The sequence below is a fragment of the Notolepis coatsorum genome, assembly GCF_963971535.1.
Source record: "Notolepis coatsorum genome assembly, chromosome: 16".
Classification (NCBI taxonomy): domain Eukaryota; kingdom Metazoa; phylum Chordata; class Actinopteri; order Aulopiformes; family Paralepididae; genus Notolepis; species Notolepis coatsorum.
Genome location: NC_140180.1, coordinates 66702398 through 66719179, shown reverse-complemented (window position 1 = coordinate 66719179; position 16782 = coordinate 66702398). Strand labels below are relative to the sequence as shown.

Below are 16782 nucleotides of genomic sequence, written 5' to 3'. Positions count from 1 at the left end.
GGTACCCATGTACATGTCAAAATATTTCCCAAAGGTCAGTGAATACCACGACCACAACACCAGAAGGAGCTCCACAAATCATGTTAAACGCATTCGGCTCAAACAAGGGACTAAACACGTTTCGCAATTATGCCACATCAATGTGGAACGCCCTACCCAAAGCTGTAAAGGAATGTGAATCACTACCCACTTTCAAAACCACTCTCAAAGAGCACTTACGGGAGACTGCAATTCGAAACTGGCCCCTATAAATGTCCTAACCCAACCCCCTCCAATGTACAGTAAATGTCCTAACCCAATAATACACGAGACCCTCTTCTTGGAACCAAGTAAGTAAGTAAGTAAGTAAGTATTTATAAAGCACCTTTCATACATGTCATGTAGCTCAAAGTGCTGTACACAATTATAGGCATATATAACGATAAAAGCAATAAAGTCATAGTGATCAGTTAAGATCAATGTTTAAAAAAAAAAAAAATAATAATAATAGTAACGTAAAAATGAAAATAACGTAAAAACAGTCATTTGCTTACCAGTTTGGGAGAACAGGTCCGCACAAACATTTCCGCTCAGTGGCAACCGGAAGTGCACTAAACCAATGCACTTGTATGGTAGGTAGCAATGTTTAGGTCTTATAATGCTAGTGTAGTTACGTTTTTATCAGTGGTCAAGTATGGTTTCGTCGATATTCCAATGTACAGTTTTGCTTGTACAGTTGTACAGTTTCCCCCACCCCGCCTAGCCAACCCACCCCCCTCCAATGTACAGCCCCCCCCCCCCCCCCCCCCCAAACTAAAGTTTTCAATTAATCAATCAATCAATGTAGGTAACATTATTGTAAATGTTGTACCTGTGCCGATTTGAGTAGTGCCAGAGACATTCAATCTAAGATAAGATGAGATAGGACAAGATATTCCTTTATTGATTCGGGCATAATAGCATCATGGGGGAGAGGAGGTACAGGGATGGGCAGGGTAATAGTAAAAAAAAAAAAAAAAACATAAATACAGACAATAAAATATATATATATATAGATCCGAATATAAAAACGAGAAAAAATAAAGTGTAAACAATATAATTACAGTAACTGCCTGGGTCACCACCCTCCTTTCCTCTTTTCAGTCCTCTGAATAAAATGAATAGCATATGTGTGGCAACTGGCAAGGGGATGGGTTTCTTCATTGAGTATCTTATGTACTCATGTTTTATGAGAAAATATGAGAAAAATAAATAGTATAAACAAGGTGAAGATTACAATAAATATAGGAAATAAAGAATTTGAATCTGAATATATAAAATGAGTAAAAGTAAACAGTAACGTTATACCCAAGGTGCAGTATACACAAGGTGCCCTAACTGGCAGGATATACGTAATATGTTGTAGTTCATGCAGTTTTTGGTGGGTAAGAGTCAGATACACTTAGTGGTCACACATTCCTAATAGTTCTCGGGTTCTGCAGCCCTTAGTTCTCCAGGTGCTGGCAGCAGTCCATGCCCGGAGCCTGATGGCTGCTGGCACGAAGGACTGGCTGAGGCGGTTAGTAGAGTGTCGGAGGGGCTGAGTCTGGCTGAATGTGCTCCTCATCTTGGCTAGCTCCTCATAGAGGGGGTGGGAGGGGTTCTCTAGGATAGCAGCCAGTTTTCACTAGGAATAGGCCTCTCTTATCTTTGGTAAGAGAAATGTGCCAGCCTAAGTATAGCATGCAGGGGCCTGCAGATCTGGAATGAGCTCGACGAGAGTCTGAAACAGTCAAAATCAATCTCCACCTTAAAAAAAGATCACTGAAAGAAATGTCTCAAATCATATCTCTAAAATAGTAACAAAACTTGGGAATATTATTTGTCTGTATTTATGTAAGTAGGTAGGTGTGTAAGCCTATGCATGTTGTATGTTTTGTTTGCCTCAGTTTGTGATCAGGCTCCCTCCAAAAGCTTTAAATAGCTTCTTGGGAGACCTAGCACACCGCACACGCACACAATTTTGATGATGTTATCACCATGATGATATGTATTGTATTGTGTGTGTGAGAATAAATTCAAATTCAATTCATAGCAGCCAGCTTTCCTCCTCTCTGCCACCACCTCTAGTTTGACCAGCTTGACTCCCACCACGCAGCTAGCCTTCCTCACCAACTTGTTCAGTTTGTTGGTGTCCCTTGAGTTGATGTTACAGTCCCCCCCAGCATACAACAGCAAAAAAGAGGACACTGGCTACTAGACTGGTAAAACGACTGCAGCAGTGGATTGCACACATTGAAGGATGAGTCTCCTCAGGAAGAACAGCCTGCTCCGTGTTGTCCGACCAGTCTACCCCTTAGGTAGTAGGGTAGTAAACAATTAGGGCGTAAATGGATCATACTCTGATGATTGTGATAAATGATAGACAAAACACTGTTAATTTTTTATATTCAAAATTTTATTCTTTTTTTTGTATTAAGTTATGTTTTGTTTTTTACACATTGTCTTTGTATTATACAGATCATTCGTACAGCTCATGATATAGTAAATTGTAATTACACACAAGCGGTGTAACAAATGTTACCAACCTGTCACCCTCACAAACATGCACCATGTGCATGTCTACACACACACACACACACACACACACACACACAAAGATGCACTCTCTCTCTCTCTCTCTCTCTCACACACACACTGGGATGAACATCCCTTAGACTTTTTCAACAAAAAGATAAAAATGTAAAACGTTTTTTATATATATATTTTTTTCAACCACAAAGTCCCCCGTTTCTTTTCCTCAATCACCAGAAATTCACATCCCGACGGCTATATTACTTTTGAAAATGAATATGAATGACAATTAACACTTTGAGTGCCACGGACGCGTTTTGTCGTTAGTTCATGCCGCCAGTTGAATGCCAGCAACGCTATATAGCGTTTGTTTGTCGTATTTTTTTTATTAGCGATTTTAATTCATATTTCATCGATCGAGCCTCACGCTAGTGTTGCAGACTCTCTGAGCTCCATTGGGAAAATACCGCCCCCTATAGTCTCTCCCTGTGTAACTGCACCCCATTAGATTAGACTGATGAGGGGGGGGGGGGGGGGGGCCAGTTTCCTCATTTTACTTTTCCGTCAAGCCAACTGAAGGATCCAAGTGATCGCCGAGCCGCAAAACAACGTGGAATACATATTTACAGTACCCAACGCTGAATCAATAAACGCGATTGATATTTGGAATGGCGATCAGGAATTGGAATCATCTTTTTGGAGAACATCTGATCTGAGGTAAGCAATTTATTTGACCAGTCTTGGGGTAATCGGATCTGTTTTGACCTATATATCAGCGTGTGCCCTATGTGTGTGTGCGTGCTGATCAGGAAATGAGAATATATTTTTCAGATTGCTTATATAGCGTGCATAAGTACACATATACTATCGATAATCTAGCGTTTATTTGAAAACTATTCATAAATAGGCAGAAAAATTACAATGTTTTTTGTGTATGCCAGAATATTCCAGTAAATGCCGTTTATCACGGAATCTATATATTTTCCTGAAAACTAGGGCTTTTCAAAATGCTATAAAACGGAAATGAACCGATTAAAAAACAATCCGTTTCGACAATGTTGACTGCGAACAAGTCATTGATAAACGACGGGCAGATTAGACACATAGCCATAATTTAAGACAGAGATTATGCGTTCACAACGGCATCATTGAAGTGGGTGCTGGCATCCAACCACGTTTTACCATGTTAACAAGTGGCAACCAAAGTGTTAATACTAATATTTGTTAAACATAAAAAATTTCAAATAAAATAAAAGATTGACGCAAGGCAACTAAAGAGGCAGATTAAGCAACGTAAGAGACACAGCAGATAATATGGATCATCCTGTTCCAACTCTGCACAGAAACAGGGTAGCGAGACAGAACATAATGAGCTGTGGAGCGTCGATGCCAAGCAGCAGACAGAGATTAACCGGTTACAGATAGTGTTCCTCTACATGCAGTTAGTATCCAACTTGGACAAGACCATAGTTTTTGATTTCATTATGTACCATATCAGTGTATACATTTGGTGGCCATTTTGCACAGATACATTGCTCACATAGGCTTCCAGTCTATCTGAAAATGTACTTTAGACACATTGAAGATGCTTAAAACTCACAACGTCTGATGAAAATAGCATGCTATGCTGTGGGTTGAGTCTGTAGACCTTTAAAGCTGCTTCATAGTTCCATAAAATGGTCTCTCAAGGAGAGACGCTTCTTCCTTATGTGGCACAATGGACCAATTTTAAAGCTGGAGATACAACCCAGCTACGAGATCTGGCAAGTTTTGAGCATCTACAAAGTGTTCCAGGGAACAAAACCACTACCAAATATCTTCATAATATCTTCATAATGGAAAAGCAACAACGAACAATGAACTCCTATCGAGGTGAAAATGACATAGAAACCCACATGTCAAAATGGTGGATAATATTTAGTTTTTGAGGCAATGGAGACGGGCAAGCTTGCCTTGAGCACAGGTAGGAGACTGACCAGGCAACATCAGTGTGGTATGCACCAAGGAACAGTATGGTATAAAAAAGAAATACTGTCAACCAAATCTACATGACATCAATATATCATCAATATGTCACCGGTATATCACAGCCTTTACAATGGCCACGACAGAATCCAACATGCAATAGTATTCAGAGATTCTTCATTTGATCCATTGTTACTTTTCATTCTGGGCAATACTTGTTACCAGTAAAAAGTCTATGAAAGTGACCAGATATGTACTGTAAGGAAGGCAGCGAAAACTAGTAAAAATAATTAAATAAAAAAATAAACGAACAAAAGGGGCTCCCAGCTTTATGGCACAAATAATAACATAAGGGAGGGAAGCGTTGGCAGGGCAGGATTGAACCAATTACAGAGTGTGGTAATTGTGCGGAGGACCGAACCAATCACAAAGTGTGTTATTGTTTTGGTCGGGGCGAGAAACAACTTGTCATCCCAAACCACTGGAGGGAGCTGGGCAAAAAAAGACACACAATGACATAAATTAGGACACGAAAAAGGCCCTTGTTTTAGTAAGGGATGTAAGTACAAACAAGTCGGAGGGGTCACAGATCAAGTGGGAGGGGTCACAGATCAAGTGGGATGAGTCACAGAACAGCCTGTTGACCCTGTCAAGTGAGTGAGTGAGTGGGGGCGACGGTGGATCAGGAGGTAGAGTGTCGTCTGGTAATAGGAAGATTCCCGGTTCGATTCCCGCTCCTCCCGGGCAGCAAGACACTTAACCCCTAATTGCTCCCGATGAGCAGGTTAGCACCTTGCATGGTTGCCTCCGCTGTCGGTGTGTGAATGTGTGAATGTGAGGAACAAAATTGTGAAGTGTTTTGGATAAAAGCGGTTATATAAATGCACCATTTACCATTTATACCCATATGCTCTCGTTTCTTTTTTTTTAACTATGAAACAAAGTTGGCCGAGTGGGGGGGTGATATGGTTGCACTGCTGCAAAGGTACTAAGGTAGTGATGAGAATCTGCATACTAGTGTGAACTGCGCAGGGAAGGGAGCGAGCGGAGCTCATGTTGGTTGCATCAGAAGGGAAAACCGAAAATAATAACAGGTCATCAGTAACTGCAGTAGTAGTTAGTCTCTTTCTTTTTTTCATTAAAACACACTCTCACGAATACACACACACATTCACATGATGCACTCCCAAGTCACTGTCAACACACACAAGCATATTCACTACCCCCCATTGCACCCCTCCGACCAACCCCTAAAGTGATCTGTCACTCTCCGTCCTCCGTGCGCCATTTTAAGAAGTCCTCCTTGCGGGCGTCTGGCTTGATCTGGTTGCGCATGCCGCCCAGCAGGTTGGAGGTGGCCTCGGACGCCACAATCAGTGGTCGGACCACGGTGGGCGGGATCTGTCGCAGGACGCCGCCCACGGCCCCCGTGATGCCCTTCTGTTCGTGCCCGCGGGACGCCACATCGCATAGGGTCTGGGCCGTGTCAATCACTCCCTGTGATGAGGGGGAGAGAGAAAACAGAGGGTATGAGAGAGGTTTGTGGGGGGGCATCTGACTCGACACCATTTCAGTCACATGATCTTCTACAACATCACCCATGACTCTATCAACTAGGTGGCAGTAATGCAGAAAATGCAGTGTTCCAATCACCACTGGATCTCACGTGAGGAAATAGCAGTGTCGTCAGTGTAGAAAACAGGTGGTAGCAGTGGAACGCTTTGGCCGTTTTGTGTAGATAGAAAGTACACACTCTAGCTTTAATCCGTCAGTATTGTAGGAGTTTCAACACCAGCGTATACTTGTACTGCTGCTACGGCTGTAAACATGAAGAATTAAAGAGATCCATGAGATGGAAAAAATTACTTCCCCACTGAGACAGAAAAATGTACTTTCCCACTGAGACAGAACAAATATTTTAATATCGCAATATGGACAAAATGGATAATATACTGGTTGGAGAAATACGAGGTGTGCCTGGTGGATTCCACCCTCATCCTCACTGATTCACCTGCCCTCCCTCCAATGTGCGAGTCGCCAATCACTCAAAGAAACCTACCTACAAACTAGAATGCTATATAAAGAACCCCTAAAGCCTTAATATATATTACTTTATTTCTTTACTTTTGTATCCAGATGTGGTGGATACCAGGATGTCTGGCAACAATGTTATTGTACTGTGATGTTGTTTATGGTCAAAAAGTGTTAAAAAAACAATAGTAACAGCCATTGGAACACATTCACGGCCATTGTAATGTGACTGGAATGTGGCTGGAATGCCAGCTTTCCATTACACACTTTCACTGTGCGTCACGTTGTTTGTAGAGCTAAATCTATATTTTATATTATAGCTATGGAATTATGGATACAATATCATGGTCATTTGACAGTAAGAACCTTCCGTTCAAGATGCAAAAAATAAATTTTTTCCCCATCCATACGTTCCCGCTTTATACCGTGGTGAATATGAGTGTTATTTCGGAATGATCTGGGCTAATTCCTGTGAGGCTATTTATAAGCCGCGACGTGTATTATAACAAATCCATTGGCGTTTTGTCCCTACACATGCTACAGTTAAAAAATCAAATGCATATGAATGATAGGTATTATGTTTCATCATGAATGCATGAAAGTGGGGGGGGGGGGGGGGGGGTCGTTTCTGATTAATTGATTGCCAATAACGGCATTCATTATTACCACAACATACGCTGATCAGGGGGATGGCTATGAAATCCTTGCACGATCAAGCTGAAATTGACGTTAAATTGTCCTTACCTGTGGCCAGTGGGATTCCAAAAAGAATATTCCAATTATTTGATTGCCATCTGGTAGATCATATGTCCATTTGGCCCACGATATAACCCACCACAGCATAATGAATCGGGGGTCCAGAAAACTATTGAATGCGATCGGGTGAAGCCATAGGTTCACGTTAGTAGAAAAGTCAGCCCGGAGCGTTTTCAGTGTGGCACCCGGTCTGGAACGCGTTTTTTTTTCTCCGTAGCCTCTGTGAGCGAAGACGCTCTTTGATTGCAGCGAAGAAGAAAAAGACGCTCTCCGATTGGCTATCCCTAACTCTAAGCATAACCACGTCGAAAGAGGGCCTAAGCATAACCACTTCAAAAGAATGCCTAAGCATAACCACTTCGAAAGAATGCCTAAGCATAACCACTTCGAAAGAATGCCTAAGCATAACCACTTCGAAGCAGAGAATATTATGTACAAGGCGGAAGAGACCCTTCGGAGCTAAACCAGTCAGAGAGGGTCTTTTCTTCTTCGCTGTATACGGCCTAGCCAATCAGAGAGCGTCTTCGCAAACAGAGGCTACGGAAAAAAAAATTGCGTCTGGAACAGGGGTTACTGCATTCTCGATACAGCGCCACTAGCAGGATCTGGCCGGTACTGCACCTTCGGAGTCCTAATATGCCTTTTCCAGGCAAAATACAGCTCCCTGACATTGAATAGGGTATTAAAATCGAATAAAAGAAAAAACGAGTCAGAAACGTATATATATGTTTTTGGCCGTCAACCGCTGGCTCCCAATAACGTATATATACGTGGTTGGCCAGGAATGTGTTAGATAGACTGCTAGCCTTGCTAGCTTTCCTATACTAGTACTTGCTGTGAGTCAAGTATGATTGTATTGACATTTGAACAATACTGAAGAGCTAATAGAAATACTAAACGATTGTTTAGTTTATATAGATTAATGGAAAAAATGCCTTACCTTGGCCTCAATTCGCTAGTTATCTACAAGCGGTGGACAAGAGTGTACCTGAATGTAGTGTGTTCTCCCCAAATTTTTTGTTTATATTGATGTATATGACTACTGAATTTAAATAAATATATACACTGTATATACTGCGTAGCTCCTTTATCTAAACAGTTAAGCCATCCATGGGGTTCTTGGGGTTGTGTGTGACGCACCTCTCGGACGGTGTCATAGGCCTTGGCGACACCCTCTCTCAGGTCCGCTGGCTGGGGGGCTCTGCGGGGCCGGTGGGGAGGGGCCCGTCCCTCTGTGATGGCGAAGCGTGTCAGAGGAGGGGTGGGAGACAGGATGTCATAAACCGTCTCTGCCGTGGCCTGCATGACCGAGAGAGACACACAGACTGTTGGAAGGGGCTTGTACACAGGCAGCAGTTAGCTCTACGCTCTGTGCCCTCCGCTTGATTCAGCACAAATCTGACTAGTCACAAGTCACAGAAGGGAGAGATAAGGTTTTCAAGAGAAGAGGTGAAGGATAGATAGTACCGTATTTGGTCAGAATATAAGACCACCCTGATTATAAGATGATCCCTCTTTTTCAAGAAAAATGGAAAAACACTTTTTTGAAGACTTTTTATTTGAAAATAATGATAATAAAACATTGTTTTCATAATTTCTATTCGTGTAAAATTTCACCAGTCTATTCCAACATGTAGGTCCCCTTTTTCAGATTTCTTTCTAGGGAAAAAAACACTGTCTTATATTCAGCACAATACGGTAAGCACTCATGTTTAAACACGCCTGGTATGCCCACTTGGTTGGAAATGGGGGATTCAGGGAATTCTGAAAAGTAGTTTCAAATGTATAAACTACAGTTTTAGAGTCATTTTCAGTTAGATATGTGGTCATGTAGTCATGCCTGTAGAGATCCATTACCTGTATGGCCTGGACCAGTCTGTTACTGAGCTCCAGAGCAGCGGAAGCTGTGGACATGCCGAACGACGCCGCCCCCCTCTGGAGGCCGCGGATAATGCGCCCATCCTTCCTGTACTGTTCTATAGGCATCCAGAACAGATCCCTCACTCCGTGGACTAGAGACACAGGGAGGGGAAAGGGGAGAGGCAAATTGAGAGATGAGACATTCATTGTGTTCTTGTTTGACACTTCTACCTGAAACAACATTTAAAGAGTCAGAACCTGCCTGGAAGAGTTCAGATATAAGACATAAGAAAGAAAGAACAAAATAACCCAATCTAGAAATATATTAATTCAGCCAGTGGTCTCAGTGAGTCACGGGTAGGATTTTCAGCTAAGACCGGACCCATGACTATATTGCACTTGTAGGTGATCCTGATAAAACGACCACGGAGGCAGAAGCTGCATCTAGTCCTGAGGTTACCTGCACGCTAGGTGGTAACATGGTGTGTGCAGGGTGTCCTGAGGTTACCTGCATGCTAGGTGGTAACAGGGTGTGTAAAAAGCGTGAACTCACACAGCTGGACTACAGAGTGCATGGGGCCTACACCTCCCAGAATGCCCGGCAGCTGATTCTTCCTGATGTCAGTCAGCCATTCGGTGACCGCGTACTGGATGACCTTGTCTACACCGAGAAGACTGGGTGAGCGAGAGGACAGGACAGGGTACAATTATTAGAGAGCAATTATCCTTTAGTGTTTCAATAGACGTCAGAGTGTGTCAGTATCAGAGGGTGTCAGTACCCGTGTCTACAGCACAGTCTCTTCAGCTTGAGCTCGGAGCAGTTCAACTGAGCCAGGCCAATCAGAATCCCCGCAAATGTTCCCTAGGAAACCACAAAAGGTCAGAAAGTTAAGGGGGTGTGGTGAAACAGGAAGTGGCTAGTGACATACAGGATGTTTTGCTCTCTGATCTTTTACCTGTTCAATGACCACATGTTTTCCTTGATAGTCCAACCAGATGGGCACTTCTGAGGTGAACCGAAACTCCCTGGGGAGAGATAGAGAGAGAGAGAGAGAGAGAATATGACCATTTTGTGAACATACTGTAGAATCAAACTCCCATAAAATGCTCACTTGGACAGATCAAAGTTTATGTACCGGAAGTAGATTGGCTGGTCAGTGGAAGAGGTGGAGCCAGCGGAGGAGGAGCTCTGCTCGCTATAGGTGGTTTCCACGGAAGCAGTGAGGTCAGGCCCAAGGCCACCGCCTGACTCCGCCTCCTCAGAGGCCATCTGGGAAGGATCTGCTTTCACTGAGAGGAAGGATGGATGAAACAAGAACATTATATATTAGATGTAGATGAATATATACTATACACGTGGAAACTTAAAACATGAAGAAACAAAGTGATATTTTACTGCTACCAAAAACAGTAATGTTCTCGTAAAAAGGTATTGTTGAAGAAGTAGCTAACAGCCTGGCTACTGCAGGTTTCCTACACTGACATGATGGAAAACTAGTGTCTACTAGTGTAACTGAGGGGTACAATTCCCTGACTGTATTGAGAGTATGGTATCATTAAACCACTACTTAGTTATGTACTTTAATTACTGGCCATACAGTACACGGTATATATGGTGAACACCCACACAATAATACGGCTTAACAAAGAAAGTCATATTTAGAAGTATTTATTAGCAGAGCAGCAATAGCAGGTTACAATATTGAGAATTATGAATTGCGCTTATATGGCGAAGAACACTTAAGTAGGTCAAGAGCGTAAGTCCATGAGCATATTAAGATGGGTATAATTAATACCACCTGTAGCATAAGAATTATATAAGGCACACTCGTAGTCAGCTGGAGATACTAAGGGGGTTCCCTCCGGTTGTAAGCCAGCAGGGGAGAGGAATTGTCGGGAGCAAAAGTCTGGATCAACGAGGAATAAAGAGACTCCAGATACAGGAGACGGTGCAATAATCCTTTGGTCCGTAGACAAAGCAACAGCTATACTCCGGTATGCATGGCAGCATGGATGAAAGCTAGCCAGCCTCTGTGGGTCCTAGAGGCGGGCTCGACGGTGCTCCTCACAGGGTAGATCCCACACAGCAGTGGGGTAGACGGTTCTCTGCTCCAGCAGCCACAGTACCAAAGCAATATAATCCAGCCGGAAAAGGCTCTGCATTCGTCGGTGTAGGTTCTCCGGTGTACATATCCACACGGTTCTCGTCTAGGACTCCTCGGATGGCGGCACGAGGTTAGGCCGCCCAGCCTGGATAAGTGCACTAGCTCGGTACGACGAACCGGTGGTAATGCTGGTCACTGTAGAACGGTAGCCGCACGATACACTATACATAATAGACTATTACTTTACAATAGAATAAGTCGGAGGCGGTTAGGTGGTCGAGCGGAGATTGCGTTCGTCACCAGCCCCGGAGCTGTGAGCTTGATTCGCCTGTTCGAATCCAGCTCACAGCTCCGGGGTTGTCACCAGCTTGGCTGGCCGTCTGCACTGATACAATTGGCTGTATCAGAGGGTGGGAGAAGCTGGCGGGGTGGGTCCGGGTCGTTGTAAACAGCGACTCCTACAGTTCGGTCGGGGCGCCTGCTAAGCGCGGATTGGACGTGAGGGGGATAGTGTGGTCCTCCCACACGCTACGCCCTCTCAATGAGAATCCGCGCTGCCAGGTGAAAAGAAGCGGTGATTGGCTGGACGTGTGTCGGAGGAAGCACGTGGTAGCCTCCACTCTCCCAAATGATCTGACTGTGGGGGGTAAAGCGCAGCGACCAGGAAGGGACTGGGAATTGGCATACGACTAACATTGGGATGGGAGAAAATCTGAGGAAAAATGGAGGGGGAAAAAGACCAATAAAAAAAAAAACAATAGAATAAGTCGAACTCGACGATACAGCGTTAAACTCTGACACTTTAGCTATCAATTCGCACGCGGTTCTCAAGGCTCTATTTAGGGGCAAAGGGGGCCCACTTCACGGCACGTTGTATCGTGGTGAAGGCTTCAACGTTTTGGTCTAAGTCACTTTTAGGCTAAGCGCTTCTGTATCCACCTGCGACGTATTTATACGTAGGGTGAATAATCTAGTGCCAACCTCAGTTCTGTCTCGTATTACTGCGCAAACCTGGGCATGTTGAGACATGTCTTAGCGGTAGCTTTGAACTCGACATTGGTGGTATGGTCGTTGGCGCCTAGGGGTCGCTGTCCAATAGGAGAACGAATATTATGGTCTGGCCTGTACCTAGGTAAAGGGATATTCCGTGTATATGTACAAAGAATATACAAGGGATATCAGACGATATACAAATATTATACAATATATCTCAAGTAATAAATATATATATTCGGTTTAATCTGACCCTTTGTAACAACTAGCATGTAAGACAGCAGTTAAGTACCCAAAAAACAAACTTCAATGTCAAATGTATCCCACACAAGTAACTTCAATGTAAAATGTATCCCACACAAGTAACTTCAATGTCAAATGTATCCCACACAAGTAACTTCAATGTAAAATGTATCCCACACAAGTAACTTCAATGTCAAATGTATCCCACACAAGTAACTTCAATGTCAAATGTATCCCACACAAGTAACTTCAATGTCTTAATGTATCCCACACAAGTAACTTCAATGTCTTAATGTATCCCACACAAGTAACTTCAATGTCTTAATGTATCCCACACAAGTAACTTCAATGTCAAATGTATCCCACACAAGTAACTTCAATGTCAAATGTATCCCACACACTTACCCTCAGCTGCAGGGTCCAAAGGCAGATACGGGTTAACCCCGGAAGCCAGATTACTGAAGAAATCCTTCAGAAAGAACATAGCGTCCTGGGGGGTGTATTACAAGTGTTGGTTTCAATGCAAGGAAAAGGCAAAAGCTGATCCATACTTTCAATTAATACAATATATAACAATAGCCATACAGCTCCTGAAAAATTATGTATGTAATTCACATTCTTGTAAGCCTTTTTTAATGAAATAATGAAGGATTAAGGGTAAAGGATGATGCCACCTACCTGGTCAATGTTGAGTCTCAGAGGCAGCAGGCTGATTCTTAGGCAACACTCCGGACCGCCAAGGCCTGAGTCAGGACACACCTGCAGGGCCTTCACTGTCAACTGAGACATGTCAAACACACAGGTTCAATACCTCCTAGGCCTGGGTCAAACACACCTGCAGGGCCTTCACTGTCAACTGAGACATGTCAAACACACAGGTTCAATACCTCCTAGGCCTGGGTCAAACACACCTGCAGGGCCTTCACTGTCAACTGAGACATGTCAAACACACAGGTTCAATACCTCCTAGGCCTGGGTCAAACACACCTGCAGGGCCTTCACTGTCAACTGAGACATGTCAAACACACAGGTTCAATACCTCCTAGGCCTGAGTCAGGACACACCTGCTGGGCCTTCACTGTCAACTGAGACAAGTCAAACACACAGGTTCAATACCTCCTAGGCCTGAGTCAGGACACACCTGCAGGGCCTTCACTGTCAACTGAGACATGTCAAACACACAGGTTCAATACCTCCTAGGCCTGAGTCAGGACACACCTGCTGGGCCTTCACTGTCAACTGAGACATGTCAAACACACAGGTTCAATACCTCCTAGGCCTGAGTCAGGACACACCTGCAGGGCCTTCACTATCAACTGAGACAAGTCAAACACACAGGTTCAATACCTCCTAGGCCTGGGTCAAACACACCTGCTGGGCCTTCACTGTCAAAGTCAAACACACAGGTTCAACACCACTGACCATATCCCGTCCATATTACATGCATTCAGAAAATGCTACCTCTTTTGATTTCTATTATGCTTTCTATCATTATCTTTATTTTATTAGATGTGTGTCTTGATTGTTGTTTTTAAATACTGTGTGTACAAATAATGGCAATATGATATTTTGTTGTCCATATGATTCAGGCCTATTCTCAACCTGACTCTTTTCATCTCAGTGTTTCTCAAACCAGTGTTGCTCTGAGGGTGGTAGTATTATTATCTCACCATGTTGGAGTGAGCTCTGAGGGTGGTAGTATTATTATCTCACCATGTTGGAGTGAGCTCTGAGGGTGGTAGTATTATTATCTCACCATGTTGGAGTGAGCTCTGAGGGTGGTAGTATTATTATCTCACCATGTTGGAGTGAGCTCTGAGGGTTGTAGTATTATTATCTCACCATGTTGGAGTGAGCTCTGCGGGGCATGCTCTCGCTGGTGTAGAGGTAGAGGAACTTGTTGATCTGGGAGGAAGCCAGCCGGTCCCGTATCTCCAGCTCCTGGACAATGAAGACCTGCCTGGAGAGAGGCTGCTCCCCCGCCGGGCCCCCCCCGACACCCACACCTACACCGGCAGCCAACCCCTCACCCTCCTGCCCCGGCGCGGCAACAGGGTAAGACTCGTGCTGGAAGGACACCTGCAGAGGACGTTTTATTTTTATTCTCTTTACTTCTCTTTCTTTTACACAAACTGTGGGATAATTTCAGTCAAATCTGTTAACGTACCTCAACCAGTGTTATGGTTTTGGAGACGTTGGAAAACACAATTATTAGCCTTTGTTAGCAATGCTGGTGGAAGTCAATGGGATATATATCTGCTTCTAGCAATCATGGCCTTTGTACATATTTATTCATTTAATAATTTTTGGCTAAAAGATGTTCCAATTTAAAAGATATTGAATATTGGCACAAAATATCAGCTATCAGCGACTTCAGTCCATAAATATCAGTATTGGACTTCAAAAACCAATATTGCTCTATCATCAGCTAATTATGTGACATTTTAAAAGTCCACTGATCCCAGCCCTGTAAAGACAATGTATGTCACTCCTTCTGGCTTACATGGTAAATGGTTGGTATATTGGGGGTATTGGTACTGTTCTAACTACAGCGACATTGGTATAGTTGTGTAGTTTAAACTTAAGCTTGATGTGTCATCACACACACACACACACCTTGGTGAGCTGGATCTCCATCAGCAGGCTGTGCTGTCGTCCACTGCCTCCGGCCCAGCGCCACGAGTTCTGGGGTCGGGAGGGGGCCACAGAGCGGGACGGGGAACCACGCACACCGGCCGAGGCACAGCGACCCCTGGGGGGGGGGGGGGGGGGGGGGGGGTGGTGGAGAGAGAGGAGGAGAGGGAGAGAATGAAAATAACACTGAGGAAAGAGCAGGGGTGCAGTCGTGCACACACGCGGTTACACGCCGTGTTATTAGATCACTGAGGCAGAACTAAGTACGCACGATCGCGCACGGATGTGTACTCGCGTGTACGCGCACACAAAAATGCGCTGTATCCATTCGTTGTGACTAAGTACCCGGCCGGCCGCCACCGTTTTACATAACAAAAAGCGCAGGTAGACTAGGTGTCTGGGTGTTGGCTATCTGAATGCATCTCCTCCTTCATTCTGTGTGACGGCAGTGGAGGTGAATACTAATGTGGCTCGGAATTCGTGATGGGGGTCTACCTGCTTATGATTGAATCAAGCGTCTGCCGTGCTGCGCGCCAGCTTTCCAATTGCTCTCGCGCGCGCACATTCACACAAATAGAGAGCAAGAGCGTGTATGATAGAAAGATTGCACTTGCGTATATGCGCTTGTGTGTGTGTGCGTGCGTGCGTGTGTGTGTATAACTGCGCGCGCGAGTGGGTGTGAGCGCACCACGAGGTTCATCACCAAACCTCCCTTGCTGTGCACTAGGAGTCATGCACACACAAACTTCAAGTAAACACAAGTTGTCTGATTATTTTAAGTTTGCTTTTGTGTTTGTGTGTAAAACAATTTATTTAATTGAATTAACTTAAACTAAAAGTAAATACAAACTAAATTAACAATGTAACTTACATTGTTAATTTAGTTTGTATTTACTTTTCTAGTTTAAGTTGATTCAATTAAAGAAATTGTAACTACTATTACATTTAAAACATTGTTTGTTTTTCAACCATTATCTGTTGACAATATAATTTCTTTATATATTGAAGACTACATCCTGCTACCTTTTTCAGCTTCTCTATTTCAAAAAATCTGTTCTGTACACATGCACGTGGCGTGGCGTGTTACCAGTTCCCATATTACGACTGCACCACTGGGAAAGAGGGATAAAAAAGGAAATCACATGTAGCACTTCCAAACAGCTTCAGTTTCATTAGCAGTTACATAAACCACTGTCCCCCTTCTTTAACACTTTGAGTGCCAACGACGAGATTTCTCGTTAGTTCATGCCAACCGTTGAGTGCCAGAGAGACGAGAGATCTCGTTTTTTTTTTTTTTTTTTTTATTAGCGATTTCCATTCATATTTCATCAATCTAGCCTCACGTTACCACTGGAACTCTCTCTGAGCTCCATTGGGAAAATACCGCCCCCTATCGTCTCTCCGGATGGTACTGCACCCCTTTGGATTGGATTGAATGAAACGCATGGAGAAAAAGTCCTGCTTCCTCATTTTACTTGTCAGACAAGTAACCCGAGACGATCGAAGTCATCGCAGAGCCCAAGAACAGCGGATAATGTGTGTTTCCAGTACCCAGCGTTGGATCAATAAACGCGATCGATATTTGGAATGGCGATCAAGAATTGGAGAACATCTGATCTGAGGTAAGGAAGCTATTTTACCAGTCTTGGGATAATCAGAGCTT

General features: G+C 43.8%; 1 protein-coding gene across 1 annotated transcript in view; it reads right to left on the bottom strand.

Moving 5' to 3' along the window:
* Positions 1–2415: 2415 nt before the first annotated feature.
* Positions 2416–16782, bottom strand: part of atg2a (autophagy related 2A) — a 112823-nt gene continuing 98456 nt past the window's right edge. Inside the window, exons 32-42 of the mRNA XM_084332542.1 lie at positions 15102–15237; positions 14328–14564; positions 13164–13265; positions 12891–12975; positions 10281–10434; positions 10101–10170; positions 9924–10006; positions 9698–9819; positions 9142–9296; positions 8425–8583; positions 2416–5994 (exon numbers count right to left, since the gene is read on the bottom strand). Of these exons, the coding sequence (XP_084188668.1) occupies positions 5761–5994; positions 8425–8583; positions 9142–9296; positions 9698–9819; positions 9924–10006; positions 10101–10170; positions 10281–10434; positions 12891–12975; positions 13164–13265; positions 14328–14564; positions 15102–15237 (1537 nt within the window). The 3' untranslated portion in view covers positions 2416–5760. The remainder of the gene's footprint in view (positions 5995–8424; positions 8584–9141; positions 9297–9697; positions 9820–9923; positions 10007–10100; positions 10171–10280; positions 10435–12890; positions 12976–13163; positions 13266–14327; positions 14565–15101; positions 15238–16782) is intronic.